Below are 25,972 nucleotides of genomic sequence, written 5' to 3'. Positions count from 1 at the left end.
CGCTGAATAATCAGGCCTGGCTGTCCTGGTTTCTGGAAATATTCGTGTGTGGGCAGTGGCTCAGGGCTGAAGCAGGGGATGGATGCCTGGGGGGCGCTGGGCAGCCCCAGACCCCCAGTGCAAAGATACCGAAATCCAGGGCTGTGGTCCATGCCTGTCTTCCTTTGGGGAAGGGAGAGCAGGTTTATTGAGCAGGGGAGGAGGGGTGGGAATTCAGAGGGCATGGACACAGGCCATTTCGTCTCCAAGGTCCTCCTCATCGAAGCGAGAGAGGATAGATTCCTCATCACTATACAGTGAGCTGGTCCCCTGTGCCAGCAGGTCACTGGCAGCACTGTCCATCTCGTCCAGTGTCAGGCGACAGGCATCTGCAATCTCCTGCTTGGCCAGGGCCACAAAGCGTGGGTCTCGGGCGAAGAGGCCCAGGCCCTCGGAGATGAGCACCTGGGGGCACAGATGGGATCAGAGTCAGCAGAGGGCCCAACATGGAATCAAAGCAATGTGCACAGAGGGTCAGTGTAGGTAGATGATGCATCATCCGTGAAAGTGTGCAGGGAAGTCACTGGGGACAGTCGTGCATACATCATGCTAAGCAGAAGTTGCAGAGCAAAGGGATAGATAATCACACACACAGTGCAGAGACCGGGGGTTGGGGGGGATGCCCTCTTCCCTCCTTCCCAAGCTCCCACTTCCTCCCCTTTTCCCCCATCCCCCTTGCCCAGGTCCCTTCTCTACTCACAGCCTCCACCAGGCTGTCAGCACTGCCCCTCTTGCCATGGCTGGAGTCTGAGTGGGTTCCAGGCACGGGCAGACAGGTGAAGGTGCGCAGCGGACCACTGGATTTGTGGAGGTATCCCTCCCCTGCTGCGCCCTCCTCCACCAACAAGAGTGGGGCATAGAGGAGCCGACTCCGTTGCGGAGGGGTTGCCCAGGAGCCCTGGACCAGAATAAACATCAGGGGGCTCAGGACTGATGGGTGGGATATGAGGATCTAGGACTCACCCCTGTACCTACCTCTTATCACTGCCCACCACTCCCCAAGCACAACTGGAGGCAAACTGAATACGAATAAACCAGACTTGAGTTTATTCAGGAGCATAAAAGACCTGGGTATAAATCTGAGCTCTGCCACTTACTGGCTGTGTGATCTTGGGTAAGCCTCTCCGGGCCTCAGTTTCCTCATCTGTAAACTAGGACTAACAACAGTACCTATCTCACAGGTACAGTGAGGCTTTTGTGAATTCTTTTTTTTTTGGGGGGTGGGCAGCAAAGCTTATTGAGCTCCCAAAGAGTGAGGGGTCCTGAGAGGGTTGCTTCCCCCAACCCTTTTTTTGCTTTTGTGAATTCATATGTGCCTCATTCTTCAGAAGACATGTGGTGTGTTTGATAAATTCAGCCTAGGCTAACTCTACCCCTCCAGACCTCAGTACCCCATTCCCCACCTCACCTGTGCCCTGCTGGTGAGGGGTAGCCCACGATGATAGGTGCCTGGGATGGGTAAATCTTCACAACCACCCTGGCGCCTCAGACACTGGATAGTGAAGGAAGGCTTCCGAGCTGGGGGTGGGGGGAGGCACAGCGTGGGAAAGGGCGGGGGAGCAAAGAAGAATGTCAGTGCCACCCACCCCAGCCCTCTGCCCTGCTGGCTCTTGGTAGGGGGACTAGGATCCATGCCTGCTCTCACCTGCAGGTGTGGGGGGCAGCAGACGGCGGCGTGGTACGTTGTGCCCGTCCAGGTATCTCTGGGGTCTGTGGGGTGGCAAAATGATGGGGCGTGGAGGAGTCCCTGCCTGCTCGTTTAGGTAGGAGAGCCTGAGCGGGAGAGAGGGCTGAGGATGAGCTCAGGCCTGCGCATGGGCAGTGAGGTCCCATTAGTCCTGCCCTCCTGCATCGACTCATGGGGTCGTCCTACATGTCGTGGCCAGAGTCCTTGGTGGGGACTTCCTCTTCCTTGTCCTGATTCTCCCGCTCTTCATTTCCTTTGAGCTGAGAACTTCCTTCTTCTGGAATGGTGAAAATAAAGCCTCCAGAGCTTCTCCTGGGGAAAGTGAAGCAAGTTAGACAAACCAGATCCCCTCCAACCACAATCCTCCTAGTATGTGGCCCTGGGCTCCTGGTTCCTTCTTGTTCCATGCTCCATTCCCTACAGAAACACTGGGCTTTTAGGTTTTTTTTTCCAATTGGGAAAACTCACATAACATAAAATTAACCTGTCATCATTTTATTTTATTTATTTATTTATTTATTTATATGAGAGCAAGAGAGAGAGAGAGAGAGACTGGAAGAGGAGCAGTGGGAGAGGGAGAGAGAGAATCCCAAGCAGATTCCATGCTGAGTGCAGAGCCCCAGTTGGGGCTGTATCTTGTGACCCCAAGATCATGATCTGAACACAGATCAAGAGTTGGATGCTTAACTGACTGAGCCACCCAGGCGTCCCAACCTGCCATCATCTTAAAATGAATGTGGGCTTTTCTTTTAATAGATGTTTCTCATGGGAAGGACCCAACATTTAAAAAAAAATCAAAGTTGGCCTGTTGAAGAGACACCTTCAACACAGGAACTGGGAGTGTGTTGGGGGAGGTGAGGAGGAGGCTATAAAAGCTAGGTGTGACTTCATTATGTTCTTTCATTATTTCTGGGAGGTAAGTGCTGTTATCATCCACCTTTTACAGGTGACAAGATTGAGGACCATGAAAACTAAGTGACTAGCCCAAGATCACTTAGCAAATGGCAGAACCAGGATTTGAACTTAAACTCACTTAGTTCCATGTTACGTGCTTTTTGTATCAAACTTTTGCATTGCCTTTCTTTTATGAATCTCTTATTACCCTCTGTTCCCATCTGAGCCCTTAAATCCCTTCCATCTGTCCTAAATTTCCATTCAAAGGCCCCCTTGCTCCTGAGTTGCCCCCATGTAGTGGCTATCCCTGCCTTCCCTTACAACATCCCACCAGACCCTTGACCATACCTGTGGCCATGGGATCCAGCCTGGGGTCCACTGGGCTGTCTGGAATTGGGAGCCCCCCCATCGTCATCACTGGGTCCAAGGGAGAGTGAATCTGGAGGTCTGTCCCCAACAGGTAGAGACACAGAAATCATGGAGCTCCGGCGAGATGGGGGCTGGGAGCCCATCGGGGCCTGTGGAAGTCACAGGATTGAATGTTGCCATTCACGTTACATCTAAGTCACTTGGTCAGTGACACAAGTCACTTGAAGTTTATTCCCAGTGACCTCCCTAAGGGTTAAATCTGGGTTTCACCTTCCAACAGGGGATGTTAGGTATCAAATAAACGTTTGCCTGTTGTAGGGAGTCTTCTCAGGGGGCCTCGTCCCCAAAGGCTGTGTCCAAATTACATAAGGAATTAAGGGAGTGTTTTTTACAATCAAATTCCCTAGAGGAGTGAAAACTTGCCCTCACTTTATAAATTTCCGGGTTCTTCTCATCTTCCTCCTCCTCTCTCTCCTGTCCCTCTTCCTCCTCATCTGTGTCACAGGTGAGGGCCTGCCTGATCTCAGGACCCAAGTCCTGTAGGCTCCTCAGACCAGCCTGTGAGGGTAGAAACATAGGGAAGCAAGGTAGCTCAGGGTCTAAACTCCCCCATTCATGAGCCTGCTTCCCATGCAGGAGTGTGGGGTGGGGTAAGGGGTCCCTCAGCCACCCCTGACCCTCTGTAAGTCCTGGGACCTCTGTTTCCTTGTCTGTGACATGGGTTCCACAAGACCAAGAGGGCAGGCAGCCTCAGCCATGGTGCTCCCACATACCCCACCCCACCCAGTCCCCTCTCTGAAGACCTGAAGGGCAGAGGAGGTACTTGAGGGGGCCTCACTCCCTAGTAGCCCCTTTTCTTTCCTCCGCCTGAATTTGCGGAAATAGTCCTGGATCAGAAATGTGGCGTAGAATTTGCCCACGGTGACCTCATCCTCTGGGGGCAAGGGAGAAGAGGCAAGGTCACACACGGGTCCTCTGTTCCCCTACCCACAGCATAGACTCCCTTTGGCCCCCACCCCCATCCAATGCTAGTTTCGCGATGGTGAGTAATCATTTGACATTTGGGTGGGCTCATGGAATTGGGGTGGAGCTAGCTCACCGTCAGGAGGGGGGATGACCTCATCTAGCAGCTTCTGCTTTATCCGCTTCCAGATCTTTTTGATGACAATCCGCAGCTCCTGATTGGCTTGTTCCAGGTTCCCTGCATCAGGAGAGAATATGGGGCATGAGCCAATAGGAGGAGCCCTTCGCAGCCACTCCTTCCCTGTTGGAAGGGGCTTCACAAGCTTCTACCGCAGTCACACACCACCCCCATTGAACAGGTGGTAAAGCAGGGCAGGAGGAGCCATAGTCACTTATTTTGAGGTTCTGAGCCAGGAGCCAGGCCCATCACTCAATGAGATTGATCCCTGCACCTCCCCCAGAGGCCCTCCTGCTCCTGCCTCTTCCCCATCCCTCCCATGCACCTTCTGTCTTGATCTTCAAGGATGTCCGAACCAGGGCAAAGAGTGTGGCATTGAATGTCACTGTCCCATCTGAGTTGAGGGGCATGTTCATCGCCACAAGTCTCTACACACCAGGGACATGGAACCCACTTTAATCAAATGCCAGGGATGAAGGCATTGGATACCCAGGGGCAGAAACCTTTGAAGATAAAACCAAACACACCCTCCCCACCCAAGACAGGGTCCCTCCCCACCCCTGCGGTGGGTGGACAGCCCTTTCAGAGGTGGGGGGGTGGGCAGGTGCACAGACCTTGCAGGCCACTCGGTGTGGGCACAGCTTCCCAAATCCCAAGGGGGGCTGGATGCGTCTCAGCAGAGCAACCACATCTAGGTGCTTGATGCGGCCCCTGGGACAAGTTGGGGTGGGTGGGGGGCACCGCTGGATTGGAGATACCTCTATCTCTTTCTGAAGATTCCACCAGCTCATCTCTACCAACTTCCCCCACCCCCAACAACCCAGAGCTTGCCAGGGAAGAATCTGAGGGCAGTTGGGGAAGGCAGAGGACAGAGGCAGTGGGAACCTTGGGGCATCTATTGACTAGGTAATGGGTAATGGATAACAGGTCAGAGGTTCTGGGGCTGGGGGACTAGGTGGGACAGGGCACTGTCCCCTGCAATCCCAGTTATGTGGTTATAGACCATACTTGGCTCCAGGGTCATATTCAGACCAGATCCTCTTGAATTCATCAAGGTGATGGGGGCCCAAGATGGACCAGTCTCTGGTTAGATAATCAAAGTTATCCATGATGACAGCCACAAAGAGATTTATGATCTGTGGGCCAGTGAACAGTGAGGGTTAGGTGAAGGGCTAAGCTGGGTGTGGGGGGTTGGTGGGACGCTGAGGTAAACTTATGGTTACTGGGTCACTAGTCCCTGGTTGATCTTATCAGACCAGCCCTTTCACCCCCTCTGAAGATCTGGGCTCCCCACCTTGTCCCCAAACCTTTCAGGGCCAGCCCCCATGGCAGTGGTGGTGGTTGTGGGGAAACAGTCCTCACCAGGAAGGCGCAGAGCATGAAGAAGCTAATAAAATAGGCGATGGCAAAATTGCTACCACAGGTAAACTCCTCGCCAGGGCTGACATCAGACTCAGGGTCACACCGACTCCCGGGAAGGCTGGCAAGCATTATCTCCTGCCATGCCTCACCAGTGGCGCACCTGGAGGTCATACAGTGGGGCCATTTTGGAGGGGAGGCTATGAAATCATCACAAGTGGCACTGTAGGGGACTGGAAGGTAAGAAGATGACCCACTTCATGCCAGGGGTTATATCTGGCACAGATAAAATTCCATAAAGCATTTCAATATTTTAAAAGCTGGTGTGGCCATGATGATGACAGTCATGTTCATCAGGTATCCCCATGTTGATCCCGATGCTACTGATGGGGCACTGAGGCCTAAGAAGTGGATACACCTTACAGCCAGAAAAAGAATGGTCAAGGCTAGATTATTACACAAGACTCTTCAGATCACAGCCATAAAAGGTCTCAGGCAAAATGAATCCCCATGCTGCCCTGTTATTTCCACAGCTCAGACAGTCTGGAGCCCAGACAGGGTGTGTGGGCACCCAAGGACATGCTGGGGACCAAGATGGCAGTGGAGGAGGCATGGATGTCACCTGAACAAAAGCAGCACGGCCTGTGGAAAGGTCTGGAAATTGTTGTTTCGGTTGATCTGTGTGCCATCCTGAAGAGCCACCTTGCCAAACATCTGTGGGTGCACAGGGCATGTGTCAGAGTGGAAAACCCATGCCCCTACAGGTTGTCACCCATTTCATACCTTCCAGTACTCAAAAGAGTACTAGATCAAAAGAGTCTCACAGATGTGTAGGCACTGCTGATCCCATTTCACAGATGTGTGGACTGACTCAGTGTCATCCAGCTTGTCTTTCAACCCACCACCCCCACTGTGGGTGAATTCCTACCCATAGTGCCTAAGGGATGCTCCCTGGGTTCCCCACTTGCCTGCATCCCAATGACTGCATAAATGAAGAATATCATTGCGATGAGAAGAGCCACATAGGGCAAGGCCTATGGGATTGGGGAGGAGGGTAGATATTCAGGTCCAGGCAGAGAACTATAAGCCCCAGAATGCACTGCTCCCTCAAGCCTGGGCCTACCAAGAGATGTGTCCCATTCCCAAAGTGCCCATGACTATCAATGTGTCCCAAATGTGGACACAGTATTAAATACAATAGAATAAGGTCAGTGAGACCAAGGCATGTTGGGAATTGGGAGGCCTAGAAAAACAGAGAAAACCAGAAATGGTAAATTACAGATGGGTATGGCACACTGGGAAATGTAGTTCTTGGGGTGGTAAAAGGACAGGCTGAGAAGTGTGAGATGAGGGTGAGGGGTGGTCAAAGGGACGGGGAGTTACCTGGAAGGACTTGATGAATGTCCAGAGCAATGTGCGGATTCCTTCACCTTTACTGAGAAGCTTGACTAGCCGCATGACTCGGAAGAGGCGGAAGAAAGTGATAGAAATGCGGGAACTGTCCTCAGAGCTCTGAGGTTGGGGGTGTAGGTAGGTATGATGAGTCTACATTTGCCCCAGCCACCTCCCTGTCTCATGCTTTGGCCCTCCCAGCCCCCAAGTCTCTCAGAACTCAGGCCCCAGGATATAGTCAGGGAGCATTTCTAAGGACTCTTAGGAAGAAAGGAAGGGAGGGTAGGTGTGGAAAGAAGCATAGAGTCCCTGCTGTGAGGTGGGGGCTACCTCGCCAAGGTGGCCACCATTCTGAAGGGAGAAATGGCCAAGACAGAGGTGACAGAGGAGAGGATGAGATCGCAGGCCCAAATGAACAAAGGGAGAAACAATGTAGCAGATATAGGGGATAATGGATGGTAAAGTCATTATTCAAAGGATGATGGAGAAGGTTATATGGTAGTGGATCAAGATGGTTGTGGGAAGAGTTGGCAGTGAGGGTGGAAGGGAAATGAGAGGGTACGGGAAATGATGGTGGAGAGCCAGTGGAGCCAATGGAGGAAATGATGACGCCAGTGGTTTCATGGAGATGATGGAGATTAGAGAACCAATGGAGGACCCAATGGAGGAGACAGTGATGGAGACATGGAACCAGCAGCATTGTCAATAGAGGTGATAGAGCCAAGTAGTACCCAATGGAGGAGATGATGGAGCCCATCGTACAGTCAGTGATGATGACAGAGCCGTGAAATACCCAGTGTTGGAGACAGTGGAGTTGTTGGAGGAAATTCAGCCAATGAAGTAGTCAGAAGAAACGATGGAGCCAAAGCAGGAATTGGTGGAGATGATGGAGTCAATGGAGGTGGATGTAGAGGCAATGAAGGAAATAATAGAAATAACAGGAGAGTCGTTTTAGGAGATAGCAGATGGAATTGAATGGAATGGAATAAGGGACATAAAATAAGGAAATAAATGGAATAAGGGAGCTGGTAGGGGGGGCTTTGGCTAAACAGGGATTCAAGAGACATGGAGCTGGAATGAGGAGCACTGAGTCTTCAAGATTAGGGTGGAGGTAAGTTGAGAGGCCCTGGGGTTGAGGTGGGGGAAGGCTGGGTTTGTGGAAAGGCCAGTCCTTACGTTGACTTCAGTGACGGCAATGTCCACTATGCTGCCCACCACAATAAGAGCATCAAATGTGTTCCAGGCATCGGTAAAGTAATGCTGTAGGCAGGAAAAAAGCAGAGTCTTGTCTTCTCAGAGCTAGCAAGTTAGTATAGGGGTCCAGTGGTAGGTGATATTATGGAGGCAGGGCCCAGCTTGGACTACACGATAGGCCTTCATCTGGATCCCTCTCACTCCTTGATCTATGAGCCCTTGGTTGCTGCCCCCCGCAAGAGCTCTGCAATGAGTGCCACCCCAAGGAATTCACCCACTGCAGGTGAGTCTAGGGCTTGGGGGGGCACCTTGGGTTTGAAGGCGATGATTTTGAGCACCATCTCAACAGTGAAGAGGCCAGTGAAGACCATGTTGAGGATGTCCATGGCATAGTTAAAAGGAGCAGTCTGTTCATAGTGCTGGGAGAGAAAGCCAAGTGTGAGGACGGAGCCTGAGGCAGAGACCTCTCCACCCACAACCAAATATTTTCTGGCTTGGACTGAGGTGAGTCTGGAGATGTGATAGAACTAAGCTTTGGCTGAACTCCTCAAACTGTCGGTATCCCAATATAGATATTGGAAAGCCCAGTCTTGATTTCCTTGCAGCTACTTCTGACTAATGAGACAGAAACAGAAGTCTTCTGCTAGCTGGGCAGCTTCTGTGAAAACTATTTTTGCTTTCCAATAAAAGGCTCAAATGAGAAGAGCCCTTGGGTGCAGTCTTCCGTCCTTTTTCCTGCCTTGAATGTGGTTTTGATGCCTGGAGCCATGGCAGTTATCTTGTGACCATGAAGCAACAATCATGAGAATGAAAGCCAACTTGTTAAGAATGGAGGAAGAGAAAGACACTGGATACCTGATGAACAATTATCAAACAGCCTACCATATTTTGTTGACTCCAATATGCACATCTTTTCACATTTAGAATCTTTGAAAATGGGGTGCATTTCACAATCAATAGCAACTTACAGTGGCCATATGCATTTCCACCACATTCTTATATCTCTTAAGTCAGGATGCAACTTCCAATTATTGGCCTTAGATTTGAAGAAATGTGGCAAATATTTTTATAACTTAAGTCTCTTTCAGTTGGGGATTTGGTTGCTTGCAGCCTAAAGCATTCCTAATGGTTCCCAAGGGATTGTGTGGACAGAATAGGGTCATGTGTCTGGCAGGGTTCAGGGTGGGGAGCTCAGACCTGCATGGCTAGAGCAACCGTGTTGAGCAGGATGAGCAGGAACATGAGGTACTCGAAGGCAGCAGAGTTCACAGTGGCCCACACACGATACTGATGTGGGTTCTTGGGGATGTAGCGGCGGAGTGGCTGGGCCTTGAGGGCGTACTCCACACACTGGCGCTGCATACGGATGCAGGGCATGAGTGAGCAGTGGGATCCCAAGGCAAGAGGGTGGTGGGGAGGGGTTGGAGGCCATAAGGTGAGGGGTTAGAGGTCACCTGGTTCTTGTCCAGCTCACAGTTTTGGTATTCCTGCTCGCCCTGGGCACGGAAGGTGATGATGACAAAGCCCACAAAGATGTTCATCATGAAGAATGCAATGATGATGATGTAGACAATGAAGAACACTGAGATCTCCACATGGTAATTATAGATAGGACCCTTGTCCTCTGCATTTGCATCGATGGCCTTGTATAGTAGACTGGGGAGGGAACCAGTGGGAATGGGTGAGGGGATATCCCAGTCCCCTGAGACCTGTCCCCAGACACCTTATAACAGTGTTATAGAATCTACTGCTTGGCGCCCCAAAGACCCCAAATTCCCTGACTTAGCCACCTGGGACCTCCATGCATACCCCAAGCAACACCAGCTGGCTTCAAAGACCCCTAAATCCCTTGTCTCAGCCCTCCTGAGATCCAGTGGTCCCCATACAACCCTCTAGAGAAAGTCTCCACCCCAGTCCTTCAAGACCCCCAAATCCCTTAAGTTCCCATGGACCACTAAATTCACTTCTTCATTCACCTCAGATCCCCACTCACTTCCCCGGAACTCCCCCACAAGCTCCTGAAGATCTCTAAATCCGGTCCCATCAGCTTGAATTCCTTGCACCATCTTCCCAAAGATCTTCAACTAGAACCCCAAAGACTTACACAGCTCTCTGAAAACCACTGAATATCTAGCTCCATCTCTCTGAGACCTCCCCCCAGTGCCTTCCTCCAGACCCCTACCTGGTCCCCCTTAAATCCTACCCAGTCCTTTCTAGACTTCCTCAGAGACCTCTAGCCTTTCTGGAGACACCCCCATACCCAGTCCCCAAAGCACCCCCAGCAAACTTCTGGATGACCCCCACTCAGTCCTCTGATATGCTCACCAGTCCTCAGAAAACCCTATCCAGTCTCAAGAGACCTTTATCACATCCCAAGATACCTTTCCACCCATCCCCAAGGAGATCCCATTCTATAGACTCCTTCCCTCCTTCCCTGCCCATCCCTGGAGCCCTGCTCCTTACGCAGGCCAGCCTTCGAAGGTAGAGACAGTGAATAAGGCCATCATGGCTGAGAGGACATTGTCAAAGTTGAAATCACTGTTGACCCAGAGCCGCTCCCGGACCAGTGGTCGTGATACATCTCCATCAGGGTAGACCAGGAAGGAGCCCCTGTGGATGTTGCAGACAGGGTGGGTGGGTGAGCAGGGGTGGAGAGCTGGGGAAAGGGGCCTGGTGTCTCCAGCATGGAGTGGTGAGGCTGGATAACTTGAGTTCAAATCCTACCCCCCTGCATTTACTGGCTGGGTGATCTTAGGCGTTTAACCTCTCTGTGCTTCAGTTTTCCTCATCTGTAAAATAAGAATACTAACAACATATTTCCTGGCCTGATACAAGGATTAATCAAGTCATTCAATGAGAATAGTATCTCGCATATAGTTGGTACCATATATGTTAACTGTCATCTCCATTATCATCATTGTCATCTCCCAGGAAAAAAAAATACTAATAATCAACATTTCTCAGCGTGAAGGATATGTCAGGCCCTGTGCTCGGCTTTACATGTAGAAACTTTACGTTGTAATACACTCTCCTTGTAGTAACTCATTTACTCCTTACAGAAACCTGTGAGATCTGCATTGTTTTCATCCCCATTTTTCAGTTAAGGAAAATGGGACTCAGCAAGGTTAAGAAATGTACCCCCAAGTCTCATGAGATGAATTTGAACAAGGAATGCTTGACTTCAAAGCACATGCTTTTAATCACCACCCTCTACAGGAATCTCAAGATGGAAGCCTGGGACTTTGTGACAGTGGCCATGGGTGAGGGGAGTGTTTGGGGATTTCTGGGGGGTCCATAGTAGAATGTAGGTAACTCTGGAGAATGAGAAGAGGGGTTTGGGGGAGGTATTGAGGGTCTTTTAGGACTTGGCAAGACCTGAGGGCCTTTGCAGCTCTTGGGAAAGTTCTGGGGGTGTATTGTGGGGAATTGGGGGAGCTTGGGGGGACTTGATAAAAACTGAGGGAGTTTCTGCAGTTCTTGGGAGGAAGCTCCAAGGGTTCCAGGGGCCTGGGTGAGATCTAGGGGCCTCTTTAGCCTTTGGGAGGGGCCCCAAGCTCCACCAAGGGCAGGGTTTAGGGCACTCACTTGCACTCTTGGGGGGTGTGTTTGGCTTCATCAGTGCAACTGTAGAATTTCCCCTGTAGGGAGGATACTTGTCAGGCAGGTTTACCCCTTGATCCCCACCTTGACCTTCCAGTGTTTCCTCTTACCTTGAAGAGCTGCACGCCAATGCAGGCGAACATGAATTGCAGGAGCGTAGTCACAATCATGATGTTCCCAATGGTTCGGATAGCCACGAACACACACTGCACCACGTGCTGCAGGCACCCACACAGATGGTTCACAAGACTACAGGCCACAGCAGCCGGGGGGAGGGATTCTGGGAGTAGATGGGGCTCAGGGACTCAGGCTGGGGACGCCTGGTCATGGACCAGGGATATGTGGTCAGGGCCATGTGGGCACTGACTAGGAATAAGTATTTACCAGGAAGGGATATGGGGCCACATTTCAGGAACTTGGGTCAGAGAAATGTGGCCATGGGAGGAATTGTTAGTTACTTGTAAGGAATATTGGTCAGGCCACATGATCAGTGGTCTGGGGTGTGGTTTACATGTTGGGTCCAGGCTGTGTGGTTAGGCGTCTGTGCAAATAGTCAGTCTGATTGGAGATTGGGGCCCTAGGAGTGGGGCAGGACAAGGGTCCTGTGGGTTTGGGTGGGGCTGGGTTACCTTGAGTCCCTTGGCCCTGTTGATGGCTCGGAGAGGCCTCAGTACTCGGAGTACCCTCAGGATCTTCACCACTGAGATGGCACTGGAGCTGGGGAAGGGTCAGTCTTCAGGCCCTGGCCCAGGTTTGGCCTCTGCTCTGGGAGGAATGGAGTGGGCAGGGGATGCAGAGGGTCACTCACTGGATGCCAAAGGAGATGAGGGACACGCTGACCACCAGTAGATCCAACAGATTGAACCAGCTACGGCAGAAGGAACCTCGGTGCAGGAAGGCCCCAAACACTGTCATCTGCGGGAAGGGGAGGAGGACATCAGGGTAGACTTTGGGTGTGGGTATAGAGAGGGGAGGAGGGCATGGAAATGGGAGAGGTGGGCTGTGGGGGTGGGTACAGGATGGTTTGGGGCAACTGGGGTTAAGACTGGGGGCCTATTCATTACCTTTAATAGAATCTCCACGGTGAAAATGGAGGTGAAAGCATAATCAAAGTACCCCAGAATCTGGGAGTAGAGAAATAGGGGAAGCCACTGAGTCATGGCTTAGCAAAATCCTAGGGGTATGTGTATATGTGTGTGTGTGCACGTGCTTCCTGTAAGCTTTGCTGTCTCTCCCTCCTCCTCCCCTTCCCTCCCTCTCTTTTTCTGTCCTTCTTCTTATGCCCAGTATGACACCCCTGGGAGTGTTCCCCCAGCCCCCAGCCAATGGCTCACATGGTTGCGGAAGGAGTGAGCTCGGATGGGGTCCTCAGCGGCCAGGGACACACTGCTGAGGATGATGAACACCAGGATAAGGTTGGTGAAGATATGATGGTGAATGAGGGTGTGGCAGGCCTTCCTCAGCCTGGGGAGTGGGGAATAGGCTGCGGTGAGAACCCAGAACCGCAGAGTTGATTGGGAGAGCCCAAGGGAGACAGCTCAGCATCTTTTGCATTGGGCTGCACACCCTGCCAGAGCCTTGGCTGGTCCCTGGCCCTCCACCTGCCCCAGCCCCTGCTGCCTCAGCCCCTCATCCATTCCCAGCACTCACGGGTTAGTTTGACTGAGACAGAAGAAGGCACTGCCCTCAGGGATGGGTATCACCTTCTCCTTGGGTACAACTTCCTGCAGAAGTTCCACATGCCCTGCACCTCCTTCCTCCTCTTCTTCCTCTTCCTCCTCATCTTCCTCATCCTCCTCTTCTTCCTCCATGCCTGGTACCAGAAGAAGACCAAAAGACAGACAATTCATTGGAAAACGTATGTAAAGCCCCTAGAATAGTGGTTGTCACACGGCAAATTCTTCCCATGTGTCAGCTCCTCAGAGAAGGTCTTTTAGTTTGTTTTGTTCAGTTGGGTCTCCAGAACTTAGAACAGTGCCTGGAAATGTCTGTTGTATGAGCATCACCATCCTTGCCATCCAATACATGCTATTTTACAATAAGGGCTCTGAGAAGTTCTGCAATAAAACAAAAGTCTTTCTCTTCATTAATCTCAGCATCTCAAATGCTGCTGGCCACACACCAAGCCCACTACTTTTATCAGTTTATTAGTTTTTGATGTAGTGCTCAATGATGCATTTGTTGCGTGTAACACCCAGTGCTCATCCCATCATGTGCCCTCCTTAACGCCCATCACCCAGTTACCTCATCCCCCCACCCACCTCCTCTTCCACAACCCTCAATTTGTTTCACAGAGTCAATAATCTGTTATGGTTTATCTCCCTCTCTGATTTCTTCCCACTTAGTTTTCCTTCCCTTCCCTTATGATCTTCCGTGCTACTTCTTATGTTCTACCATATGATAATTGTCTTTCTCTGAGTGATTTATTTCACTTAGAATAATACCCTCCAGTTCCATCCATGTTGATGTAAATAGTAGGTAGTCATCCTTTCCGATCAAGCCCATCACTTTCAAGATGATTTCAGAAAAGTCTTCTCCTCAGACAGGAGGATCTAGGTGGTCAAGAGGTCTGCCCGGTGCTATCTCTAAGGTCCCACACCTCCTCCATTTGGCCCTGCCCACTTGCCTCTTTCTTCATTCTTTCTGCCCTCCTCTTCCTCATTTTTCCCACCAGGCACCTGGGGACAGAAAGATGGGGGTCACTGATGGTGGGGGAGACACTACAGAACCTAGACCTAGGGGAGGCATGGAAGGAACACAGTAGTGGAGAGATGCACAGGCAGAAAATGGGGGTTAAAACACACACACATAGACAGGTATTGGTGGTAATGGGAGGCGTAGACAGTGCCCAGGCTTCTAACTCACCAACACTCCATTTTCCTGTGGGAGAGCCCCCTCAGTGCTCTTCTCCCTGTGAGAGAAAAGGGGAGCAATTGCTAAGGATTGCAGCAGATAGACGAGGCTGAAGGGGTCCATGCAATCAGAACAGACCTTTCTGAGGTCCCATAGAACCTCCCTGCTTCTGCCCTCATCCCCACAGTCTGTTCTTTTCACAGCAGCCAAAAGGATCCTATTAAATCTTAAGTCTGGCACATTCTTCCTCTGCTCACACCTCTCCTGTAGCTCCCACTCACTCAGAGCAAAAACCAAAGTCCTCACTATGGCCCAGAATGCCCCCAATGGGGTCCCCCTTTCCCCCCATTTGAGCTCACCTCCTACCACTCTTTTCCTTGCTCACCTCACTCCAGACTCCCTGGTTTCCTTGGTGTTTTCTTAAATGTGCTGAATGTGCACCTCAGGACCTTTGCACTTACTGTCCCCTTGTCTGAAGCACTCTTCCCCCAGATATTTTCATGGCTCACTCTCTCCCTTCATTTGGGTGTCTGTTCAACTGTCACCTCTGTGTAAAGGCCTTCCTTGACCAAAATAGGGTCTAACCCTATAGCAAAATAGCAACTTTCATTTCTCTCTATTCTTTTTTTCCAAACTCTTTTTTTTCATTATATAACATTAACATATATTTAATTAAATTATGTTATATATTCATTTCTTTGTATTTTGCTTGCCTCCCCCAACTAGAATGTCATCTTTGTGAAAGCAAGGACTCTGTCTACCTTGACCCCTGTCATCTCCTCAGTGTCTAGAACATGGCCTGACACAAAGTGGGAGATCAAAGAATTCACATTGAATGAATGAGGACTGACAGGTTGGATCTGGGGATATGGGTGACCCCAGGGTGACCAGGGTGACCGAGGCATCTCTGGTAGTGTGGGATGTATGTGTGGAGACATACAGTCAGGGATCTCAGGAAGAGACTGTCTTGGGGGCAGAGCCAGACATCACCTGCCCTTGTCATTGACGGTCCCTGTATCTCCGCTGGCCAGGTTATCCACAGCAATGGCAAGAAACACGTTCAGAAGGATGTCTGGGGTGAGCTCAGGCTAACAAAGGATGGAGAAGAAGCCTGCCTGTGGACTGCCCATATCCCCTTAGCTACCCCACATTTTACCAGCACCCAGCCCCCCAAGGCTCCAAGGATACAGTTGCCGCAGATGAAGAGGATAATAAAATAGACACACACCAGCATTCCTGGGAAGAAGGGGCCACCATAGGCCATGATACCATCATACATGACCGCATTCCAGTCCTCACCTGTCAGGATCTGAGGGTGAGAGTTCACTGTGAAGCTCTTTAGACCCTCCCACCCTATGCTTTCCCTACTTCCCACTCAACCCACCCATCCCATGGTCTCCAGACCTCTCACCTGAAAGACAGTGAGGAGGGCCTGGGGAAAGGTATCGAAGGTGCTTCGCTTGGTGTGGGTCTGGTCAAAGTTGAATTTGCCCCCAAAGAGCTGCATGCCAAGCAGGGAGAAGATGATGATGAAGAGGAAGAGGAGAAGCAGCAACGATGCAATGGATTTCATTGAATTGAGCAGGGATGCCACCAAATTGCTCAGAGATGCCCAGTGCCTGCAGCAGAGATGGGGGAGGCAGGGTTGACATGTCCAGTGGGGAGTCAGGACCCAGGGCAGGACTCCAGCTTGCAATGTGTTAAGGGCGGGTCAGGTCAAAATGAGCTTTGGAAGGGTGTTTGGGTGGCTCAGTTGGTTGGGCATCTGCCTTTGGCTCAGGTCATGGTCCTGGAGTCCTGGATCAAACCCCGCATCAGGCTCTCTGCTCAGCAGGGTGTCTGCTTCTCTCTCTTCCCCTCACCCCACTTGTGCTCTCTCTCTCTCGCTCTCTCTCTGTTTCTCTCTCAGATAAAAAAATATATTTAACAAAATAAAATGAGCTTTGGAGTTGGGTTGATGTGAAAATAAGATGTGAGGAGAAGGTTGAATTTGGGGTTAGTGTTGGCGTTGAGGGTGTAATGAGAGATGAAGTTAGGATGGAGGTTATATGGAAGGTGAAGCTAGAATTGGGTTTCAGGTTGGGACTGGGACTGGGATTGGGGTTAGGGACTGTAGCTGGGGATGGGGTTGGGGTTAGGGGTTAAGAGAGTATTTGGAGTTTTAGATGACTGAGTTGGGGATAAGGTTGTGGTTGAGGGTTGGGATAGAAGAGGGGATAGGAGTGAGATTGGGTCTGGGTCTGAGATTGCAGCTGGAGGTAGGCTACTGGTTAGGAGTTAGGGACATGGGAGTTGTGGTTAGTGATGGGGATAGGCTGTGATTTAGGGATGAGATTAGAGATGGAGCTGGCCTTGGGACTGGGTGTTGGGGCTGTGGATGAGCTTGCATATGATGAGTGGGTAGGGGTTAGGGTTAGAGATGGTGTAATGTTTGCAGATGAGTATGGAGGGGAGTTCAGAGATGGGGCTCGGAATAATGTTTGAGCTGGAGTTGAGGTTGAGGAAGGGAATGGAAATGGAGTAGACACCCGCCCCAATGGACTTTAATCTCCATGAGGCCAGAGGAACCTGGGTGGCTCAGTCAGTGAAGCATCTGATTCTTGATTTCCACTCAGGTCGTGATCTCAGGATTGTGAGATCAAGCCCCTGGTCAGGCTCTGAGCTGGGTGTGTAGGCTGCTTAAAATTTTCTTTTTCCCTCTCCCTCTGCCCCCTCCCCCAACTTGTGATCTTTTTCTCTCTCAAAATAATCTCTGTAGGGCAGGAACTTGTGTCTGCTTTGATGCCTAGTGTTTCACTAGGCCTAGCCCTGGCACCAAGTAGGTGATCAGTGGATATTTGTTAAATGAATGGTAAGGCTGATAGTCACTGGAGCTGGGGAGGGAGCTGTTCAGGCTGTGCTTGGGGCCCCAGTCCTCCCCTGCTCCACGCACCTAGTGACTTTAAAGATCCTGAGGAGGCGCACACATCGGAGCACTGAGATGCCCAGGGGTTGCATGGTGCCCACCTCTACCAGGGTGGTCTCCAGGATGCCTCCACAGACCACGAAGCAGTCAAAGCGGTTGAAGAAGGAAGAAACATAGGCAGAGGGGCCCAGGCCATACAACTTGAGAAGCATCTCCACCGTAAATAGACAGAGCAACACCTTGTTGGCATACTCTATGGGGAGAGGGGCAGAGGTGACTGGATTGGCCAATTTCCTCAGTAATGTGTAGGGGGGTGGGGGCCATGGGGCCATCTGGGGTAGCTGTTATCGGGCCAGACACAGGCTGGGGGCAGGTAGGACAAGGGTTAGGGATTGGGGTGAGTCTGTAGGTCAGAGTGGTGAGGTTTTGAAAGGCTTGGAGAGGTGAGGAGAAGAATCAGGGTGGGGGGGCCTCCATCAGCCTCTATGAGTCCAAGAAAACTCCATTTTGAAGCTAGTGTTAGAATCTGGGCTTTAGCTGGGATTGAGGCTGGTTTGAGGCTTGGGGTCAGAAGTGTGTTCAGTATTCAGGTTGGCGTTGAGATAAAATGAATAACGGTAAAAGCTAGCACTTCTAAAATGTTAGCTTTATGTGGACTAAGCCATGTTCGAAGCACTTTTCACTTTAACTCACTTAATCCTTCCAACCACCTGCATGAAGTGGATACAATTACTAACCCCATTTTTGTAGATGGGGAAACAGACACAGAGGGGTTAACCCATCCAGACAGTGTGGAGCTAAGATTCTGGAGTCCCAAGCCACCTGCCTGGGTTTGCCACTCACTAGCTGAGTCCTGGGATTAATCATTTAATTCTTCAGTACCTTGGCACTCAGTACTGTGTGCCATAGTAGTTGCTTCACATAAGGCTTTAGTGAAGAAAAATTGAGTTAGTCCGTGCAAAGTGCTGAGAACAGAGCTCGATGCCCAGAGCAAGTGCTCTGGGAGTGCTGGCTACAAGGTGCGATGGGACAGGTTAAGGTTTCTGCATTTATTAGGGCAAGAAGGCAATGTCTGGGGGTCTGAGGAGCCCCAGAGGCCCTGGATTTGGGTTTCTTGAGTGGAGAGAATTGGGGGTTGGGGAAGAGGGCTGGTAGTCTGGCGGTTGGGGAGAGGGCGCACCCTGGATCTGGGTGAGCCAAACGGGTTGCCCGTGGTGCTCTGAGGCGATGGTCAGCGTATTGAGGAAGACGAGCACCAGCACGGCCCAGTAACAGGCGGTGGACTTCACAGCCCGCCGGCAGCGTGCCCGAAGGCCCCGGTTAGCTCGGCGGAGGTGGCGGCTGGGGAGGAGGGGAAAGGTGAGTCCTCTGGTTGAAATTACCTACCTAAGCAGGGCCTGGGGGACTTGGGTGGGCTAGCCCGGTGGTCATGGGGGACTTGGAGGTGGGGCTCACACAAAGTCATGGGGCCCCAAATCCCATAATTTTCCCAACTCACCAAACCCTAGTTTTCATGATCTTGTTTCTGGAAAAGAAGAAGATGGAATGTGAGCGTCATGAGGGACTAAGGGGCAGTCGGTGGCTGGGGTTGGAGTTCAGGGTCTGGAGTCAAGGTTAGAGGGTCCAATAAGGATGGGGTCAGGGTCTGGACTGGGTTCTGGACTGGCCAGGGGTCAAGGGCTGGAGGCCCTTACATGCAGCGTGTGCAACTGGCCAAAGCCCCCTCCTCTTCTTCCTCATCGCCTGGGGTCTCTGTCATCGAACCAGTGTCACTGGCTGGGAGGCTGGCTGTGGGAAGGGTGAGAATAGAGGTCTGTACTTGAAGACCCCAGGTTCCAAACTTGGCTTGCTTCTCTGTCTGCCCATCCCACCCTCCCCCATCTGGCTGGACCCTCACCATGGCTGCTGGTGGAGTGGGTAGAGCGGGTAGAGTGACTAAACCAGCGCAGACGTCCACGTCTCCTGGTGGTCAGCTCTGCCAGCTGTGGCCCTGCCAGATGGGAAAGACAGTTGGGGAGCGTGGCCTGAGGTTGGGTTAGGGCCATGGTGGTGGTGGGGTGTTATTTGGAGTCTTTGTTCTGGGTACAGGGTATTCAAGTGTGGGTCTGGTTCTGTGTCCTAGGCTGGAACCGGGAGCTGGGCCTAGAGTTGTTGCCAGCTGGGGTGGGATTTGAGGAGGGTAGCCCACATCTGAGGCATGCGTGGAGCAGGGAATGGGCCCCACGGGGTTGCCTACGGTGGCCGGCCCGGCCCTCTTCAGCCATAGAACCAAAATTGCCATCTGCTGAGGGGTCTTCGATGTCCAGGTCCTCTGCCTGCATGATCCAGTCCAGGTAGCCTCGCAGGTCCTCCTCCAACTGTTGCTTCTCCCGCAGCTTCTGGAAGTCCCCTCGTGCTTTGGCCTTCTCCCTCTCCTTGGAGAACTCCCTGAGGGAGGAAGATGGAGAGCTAGGTGAGGGAACCACTCTGGCTCCCTTGCCTTCACCATTCCAGCCCCACTGGCCTCCTTGCTGTTCTCGGAATATGTCAAACACATTCTAGCTTTGCATCAGCGGTTCCCTTTCCTTGGGACACCTTTTCCTCAGATATCCATGTGGCCCATTCCCTCATCTCTTTCACATTTCTACTCAGATGTCACCTTCTCAAGGAGTTCTGTCCTGATTGCCCCTATTTATAATTGCACAATTTGCTCATTTCTATCCTTATCCTTCCTTTCTTTCCATAGCACATATTCCATATAAAACACTACCTATGTGAGGCGCCTGGCTAGCTCAGTTGGTAAAGCATGTGACTCTTAATCTCAGGGTTGTGAGTTCAAGCCCCACATTGGGCATGGGGCCTATTGGAAATAAGAAAAAATTTCAACAACCCACCACATACATGTGTGTGGGTGTGCGTATACACAATCTGTTGTGTGTATTGGTATTATCTTTCTCTCCCCACCAGAATGTAATATCCAGGAAGACAGAGATTTTTGTCTTTTATTCTATTCCTAGTGCACCCAGTAGTTGCTCAATGTTGACTGATCGAATGAAGTGGTATTTCTGATGGGTTCTGAAAGGATGCCTAGGAGTTTTCTAGGAACAGAACAAATGGGACTGGGGCTGAGGGGCAGTATGGGGGCGGGTGTCTAGGCTCCTCACCCGCTCAGGACACCAAGTACAAGGTTGAGGACGAAGAAGGACCCAAAGATGACGAGACTCACGAAATATACCCAGGGAAGCTCATACCCCATGGCATCCTGCATCTGGGGAGAGAGAGGACATGCATCTCTCAGTATATGAAGACGCTCTTGCCTGAGCCTGGGGAGGAAAGGCAGGTGCAGTCTCGCACTGTGTGCCTGTCGTCCACCTCACCCAGTAGAGCACGTCTGTCCAGCCTTCCATGGTGACGCACTGGAAGACGGTCAGCATGGCAAAGAAGAAGTTGTCAAAGTTGGTGATGCCTCCGTTGGGCCCTGCCCAGCGCCCGCGGCACTCGGTCTGGTTCAGGGTGCACGCACGTCCGGATCCCGAAGATGCGCAGGGCGACGGGTCCTCCTCCGCTTCCACGTCTGTGGGAAGACGGGAGCTTTGGGTTCTGAAGCCTGCCCACCCACAGTCCCTGCTACCCTGGAGCTCCGTCCACCTGAGAAGTTCAACTCAGGGGTCGAGATTTTTCTAAATCAAGGGCAACTGTAAGCTCACAACTCTGCTAGATCAGGATTCAGAACCACAGGGAAGTTGTGAGTCTCAACCACAGGTATCTGGGGGGGTAGAACTGTAAAACTTATGGTAGAATCTTGTAAATAGCAGTGACCCCTGAGCCTGGGGGAGGAGTCTTGTGAACTGGGAAGGGCCTCTTGGAAAAAGGGCGGGGGCAAGGCTTGGGCGGGAGTCTGGATAAAGGGCATGAGTATTTGGGGCCAGTCCTGGAGGATGGAGTCAAGCGTCTGGAAAGGTCTAGGCCTGTAGGTGGAGTCTTGTGATGGGGCGGAGCTATTAGTCAAGGGGCTGCAGTAGTCCGGGATTGAGGGCGGAGCTTGAATAAAGGGGTAGGGCTTGTTATCCCAGAGGCGAAGCCTGAGACTGGGGGTGGAGTCCTGTGGATTTGAGCACAGGGTGTGGCCCAGAAACCCGCGGAGAACAGGGTGTGGCCCAGAAACCCGCGGAGGGAAGGGCTGGGCGGTGGTGGTGGTGGTGTCCTGTCCCCAGAGGGGTGGAAAGGCTGACCAGATCCCAGGAAGTAACATGTCTTGTGCATGCGTCCAAGGAACAGCTCGAGTCCAATGATGGCATAGATGATGATGACAAAGAGCACGAGCAGGGCGATGTGCAGCAGGGGCACCAGCGCCTTCATGATGGAATTAAGCACTATGTGCAGGCCTGTGGGAACAGAGGGGCGAGGTTGGCCTAACTCCCAACTCCGGCGCCCCTCCCCCACCTCCAACCTCCTGGGGGGCGTGCCACTCACTTGGCACCCCAGATACCAGCCTCAGTGGCCTCAGCACCCGAAACGCCCTTAACGCCTTCACATCGAAGCCTCCCGGCTTTCCCCCTGTGTGCGGGGTGTCTCCTGGCCGACCAGGGCCTTGCTCCAGTAGCACGCTGAACAGCCTGAAGGGGTAGCACGGGATTAGAAGGCCTGCGGCAGGCCTCGGGACCTCCCTCCACCCCTCCCTTCTCGGAAAAACACAGGTCCTCGTGACTGGAAATGTGAAGAAGTTTAAAATATGTTGATATTCCTGATTCTGGCTGCCAAATGGGGGCAGTCGGAAACAGACATTTCCCCTGGGCCCCGAATTCATTGGGCCTGGGGTAGGAAGTCGAGCTAAGGTGGTGTCCCCTGCAGACGCGCACCCGACCACAACGATGATGAAGTCGAGTAGGTTCCAGCCATTGCGGATGTAGGCACTGGGATGGAGCACCAGCCCATAGGCCACGATCTTGAGCACAGTCTCCACAGTGAAAATCACCAAGAATACGTATTCCACTTGCTCCTGAGGTTGGAGCCAGGGGCGGGGCGGGAGAGTGGGGGTTATTTGAGGGTGGGGCTTGAGGGGGGCCGCCGGAAAGGAAGCATAATCGGAGACCTAAGGTTCGACTGGATAGGAGAGGGTCATCTGGGTCAGCGAGGAGCGGAGATGGGGGCTTGAAGGGTTGTGGTGTGGTTCTGCTGGGGCTGGATCTGGCTTGGGGCGGGGGCGGGGGCAGGGGGGCAAGCCTCACCAGGTTGTGGTTGGCCGTGTTGGAGTCATCTTCTGGAAAGGGGATGTAGACCCCCAGGGCTACACAGTTGGCAAAGATGGTCAGCAGGATGAGGATGTCAAAGGGCCTCAGGTGGACAGTCAAGGACCCAGGCAGATAGGTCTCAGATTCCCCACATTCCCTTGGAGCCCTCCCCATCCAATGCTGATGCTTAACTCAAGGCATCCAGCCCTGACATCCCAGCCCTTGTCCTGACCAAGGCTTTGACTTTGAGCCCCCTAGAAATCTTAGCCATCCCCAACTCTTGCTTTGATTTAGCCCTTGACTCTTGACACTCCTCTCCTACCCCCCCACCCCCCTCAGTGACCTTCACATTTCTCAACTCACCCTCTAATCCAGTTCTTGACTCTTGATCCCTAGTGACCTTAGCCTTCCTCCATCCCAGCCCTGACCCAAACCTTGACTCTTGGTACCCTGGTGAAACCTCACTCCTGAGCCCCGCCCCGGCCTTCCAGGATGCTTCCACTCCACAATGCTGATGCAGAACCGCCGCAGGGGGTTGGACAGGGTGAGGCAGAAGAGCGCCCGGGGTGACCGCTGAGCACTGGCCACTGCCACCGTCTTGTGCTTACTGTGCTGAGTCCTTCGCTTAGGGGTCTCCAGGCCCGATGCCCCACTGATTTCTTCACCCCCCGATGCTGGAGGCCCAGGGCACAGCCCCCATTCAGGACCAGGTCCTGTCCCATTGGCTGGGCTGGGCTCTGGGGTGGTGTCTGTGTGGAGAAACCGAGTCAGGGAGGGAGAGGGTATTGGGGCAATCATGGTTGCCTCCTTCCCGATCCCATCCCTGTGTCTGGGGGCAGGAGAGAAGAGCATGTAAAATTAGGGAGAGCTGGGGTGGTGCCTGAGTTAAGAATTGCAGGGAAGAGTTGGTGTAATTGATTGGGGGTAAAGAGAGTTTTTAGAGAAAGGAAGGTGAAATTACATTTCCAAGTAAAGTAGTCTTTGCTGTTAGACTTGATACGGAGTTTAAATTGGCATGGGGTAGGATTAAGTTTATAGCTAGAGGCAAATTTAGGGTTAAATTCTAGTGGTGGATTTTGGATTGGGTTTAAATACAGGAAGGAGTAGAGTGTCTGAGGATCAAGGTTAGGGTTAAAGTTAAGTTTGGATGGGATCTGAATTTGGCATTGGGGTTTTCAGCTAAAGTCATTCCCAATTCTTGTGGCCTTGTTCTAGCCTCTGAGGGGCAGTAGGTTGGCTTGGTTAGGATCCCCAGTGTTGGAGGAAACAAACTGTCTGAACTTGGCACCTGTGTGCAGCCTTGGGAAAATGGTGCAACCTCCCTGAGCTTCAATTTTCTTATCTGCGTAATGGAGTGATAAGAGTACCTATGTTATAGAGTCGTTGTGAAGATTAAGTGAGTTCAGCATTCAGAATAATGTCTGGCACAGAGTATTATTCCCATTTTGCAGGTAAGGAAATTGATGTAAAAAGGGAAGTGATTTGACCAAGTGGCCGAATTGGGATTCCAACATATGCAATCTCTGACTCCAAGGTAGTAAGACTTAATGACTTACTACCACCATCAAATGTGTTCATTCTCTCTCTCTCTTTCTATTCTTTAAAATTGATCTGTGCTCTTTTTGGAGACTTTTTGGAGACTCAGAAACCTACTCACTAACAATATTGATATCTCAATGTTGGGGTTGAGGTTAGGTGAATTTATAGCTCATACTAAGGGCTGAATCTACAGGGGTTTAGACCCTGACAGGGGTTTGCCCTCTGGTTGGTAAGGTTTGCGTTAGGATTAAGCTTGGGGCTGGCTTTGGAATTGGACTTGGGGTGGACACTAGGATGGAGGTTGGGACCAGGATTAGGGCTGGGATTCAGTTGTGAACTAAAGCTGGGGATGGGGCTGGGAGGCCATAGGGGCAGGGTCTGAGTCAGACTGAGCGTCAGGGTTCAGGTGATACTAAGGCTATGTTTGGTGCTGTCGGGGAGGGAAACAAGGTGATGTGGTTCTGGTCCCCTGGTGACTCTTCAGGGGTGGGGTCCTGTTGGGCAGTAGATGGGGCAGAGGGGCAGAGGGTAGAGCAGAGCCTCGGCTTGCTCCAAGGGTCTGCAGGGGTGGAAGGCTGCTCTCACCTTTCCCGCCTTCAGACGCCGACATCCTCCTTTCAAGGTTGAAGAGCCATCTGCACACAGCCCCCCTCTCTTCTCCCAGCTTTAGAGAGATTAAGGTCACAGGGCGGGGCTGTAGCCGGGTTGGATGGGAGGGTGAATGGAGCAAAGATGGGACATTTTTGGGCTACAGCCTGACAACAGTAAAGGCACCGATTTTTAAAAAATATTTTTATAAAATATATACCAGTCAGAAATTAAAATAAGAAAAATGATATCATTTCCCAACAGTATTTGAACTTTGAAATGTGTAAAAATAGACCTAACATAATATACTTATGTGTAAGATCTCCATGGGAAAAAATTTTCAAATACTGTCAAGTGATTAAAGGGGACCTAAGGAAATGGAGAGATATATTAAATTTACTAATAGAAATAGTCAATGTTGGGCGCCTGGGTGGCTCAGTGGGTTAAGCCGCTGCCTTCGGCTCAGGTCATGATCTCAGGGTCCTGGGATCGAGTCCCGCATCGGGCTCTCTGCTCAGCAGGGAGCCTGCTTCCCTCTCTCTCTCTCTGCCTGCCTCTCTGTCTACTTGTGATTTCTCTCTGTCAAATAAATAAATAAAATCTTAAAAAAAAAAAGAAATAGTCAATGTTGTGAAAATGTCAAATTCTTCCCAAAGTGATTTAGAGATTCAATGGCTGTCCCAAATGAAATCCCGAAAGATTTTTCCCTGTAATTTGACAATCTGATTCTAAAATTTATATCGATATACAAAGGATCTACAAAAGCCAAAATCCTTTGAGAAGGAACAAAGTGGGAGGACATTCCAGATCAGATATTAAGGGATGTTATAAAGCTACAGTAATTAGGAACAGAATAGAGTTCAGAAACTGAGCCCCATATATATGCAAACATGATTTATTTTTGACAAACACAGCACTAATGAATGGTGGTTACATGAATGTTTATTCTGTAATTATTCCTTGGCCTGTACACATATGTATAACATGAAAAGAAAGCATTTATGGAGTACATGAATACTAGGGGTTACAATTTACATAGCGCTTTCCTACTGTATTATGTGTCAGGTACAGAGTTAGCAATGCTTTACATAAATTGTTTTAATCCTTACAGATGAGGAAACTAAGACACAGGCAAATTATATAACCTGCCCACGGTTGCACCTTTAGCTAGTTGAGCTAAACATGTGAGCTAAAAAGTTGAG

At 51.2% G+C, this 25,972-nt stretch overlaps 1 protein-coding gene and 1 non-coding gene across 4 annotated transcripts; one reads left to right on the top strand and one right to left on the bottom strand.

Moving 5' to 3' along the window:
- Window positions 1-213: 213 nt before the first annotated feature.
- Window positions 214-24,792, bottom strand: CACNA1F (calcium voltage-gated channel subunit alpha1 F). Of its 3 annotated transcripts, none has more exons than XM_044235803.1 (48): window positions 24,731-24,792; window positions 23,140-23,157; window positions 22,641-22,746; window positions 22,272-22,411; window positions 21,886-22,028; window positions 21,645-21,797; window positions 20,790-20,986; window positions 20,577-20,680; window positions 19,670-19,860; window positions 19,331-19,423; window positions 19,128-19,221; window positions 18,932-18,958; window positions 18,614-18,774; window positions 17,461-17,686; window positions 15,940-16,147; window positions 15,717-15,837; window positions 15,519-15,600; window positions 14,541-14,586; window positions 14,302-14,353; window positions 13,326-13,488; window positions 13,010-13,139; window positions 12,740-12,799; window positions 12,484-12,590; window positions 12,305-12,392; window positions 11,786-11,893; window positions 11,661-11,713; window positions 10,539-10,685; window positions 9,530-9,731; window positions 9,273-9,431; window positions 8,384-8,494; window positions 8,058-8,141; window positions 7,212-7,232; window positions 6,873-7,001; window positions 6,458-6,523; window positions 6,112-6,203; window positions 5,493-5,652; window positions 5,139-5,266; window positions 4,745-4,841; window positions 4,456-4,558; window positions 4,089-4,190; window positions 3,793-3,923; window positions 3,419-3,547; window positions 2,969-3,138; window positions 1,913-2,038; window positions 1,685-1,812; window positions 1,448-1,557; window positions 740-937; window positions 214-444 (listed from the first exon to the last, which is right to left on the bottom strand). In XM_044235803.1, exons 1-48 carry the CDS (start codon window positions 24,790-24,792, stop codon window positions 214-216), a joined length of 5,757 nt encoding a protein of 1,918 aa, XP_044091738.1. The 3 variants fall into 3 exon arrangements, with proteins under 3 accessions (XP_044091738.1, XP_044091736.1, XP_044091737.1); XM_044235801.1 differs by having other exon boundaries at window positions 23,140-23,392; window positions 24,768-24,792; XM_044235802.1 differs by having other exon boundaries at window positions 19,703-19,860; window positions 23,140-23,392; window positions 24,768-24,792.
- On the top strand, window positions 20,194-20,266 carry TRNAK-CUU. The gene has a single exon. It is a non-coding gene; the product is annotated as a tRNA-Lys (tRNA).
- Window positions 24,793-25,972: the final 1,180 nt, after the last annotated feature.

This window comes from Neovison vison, chromosome X (assembly GCF_020171115.1).
Source record: "Neovison vison isolate M4711 chromosome X, ASM_NN_V1, whole genome shotgun sequence".
NCBI classification, from domain to species: domain Eukaryota; kingdom Metazoa; phylum Chordata; class Mammalia; order Carnivora; family Mustelidae; genus Neogale; species Neogale vison.
Note: the sequence above shows the minus strand (reverse complement) of the source record. Positions and strands in the feature narration are given on the sequence as shown.

What these genes read in the sequence shown, in the direction of transcription:
- CACNA1F (XM_044235801.1), bottom strand. Translation starts at nt 24,792, where the DNA reads ATGTCGGCGTCTGAAGGCGGGAAAG. An exon ending in CCTCTTCATCTGCGGCAACT is followed by an intron (nt 15,601 to 15,716) that starts GTATCCTTGGAG and finishes AGCTCACCCCAG; the next exon opens with ACATCCTTCTGAACGTGTTT. An exon ending in TCATGCTCTGCGCCTTCCTG is followed by an intron (nt 5,267 to 5,492) that starts GTGAGGACTGTT and finishes ACTGGCCCACAG; the next exon opens with ATCATAAATCTCTTTGTGGC.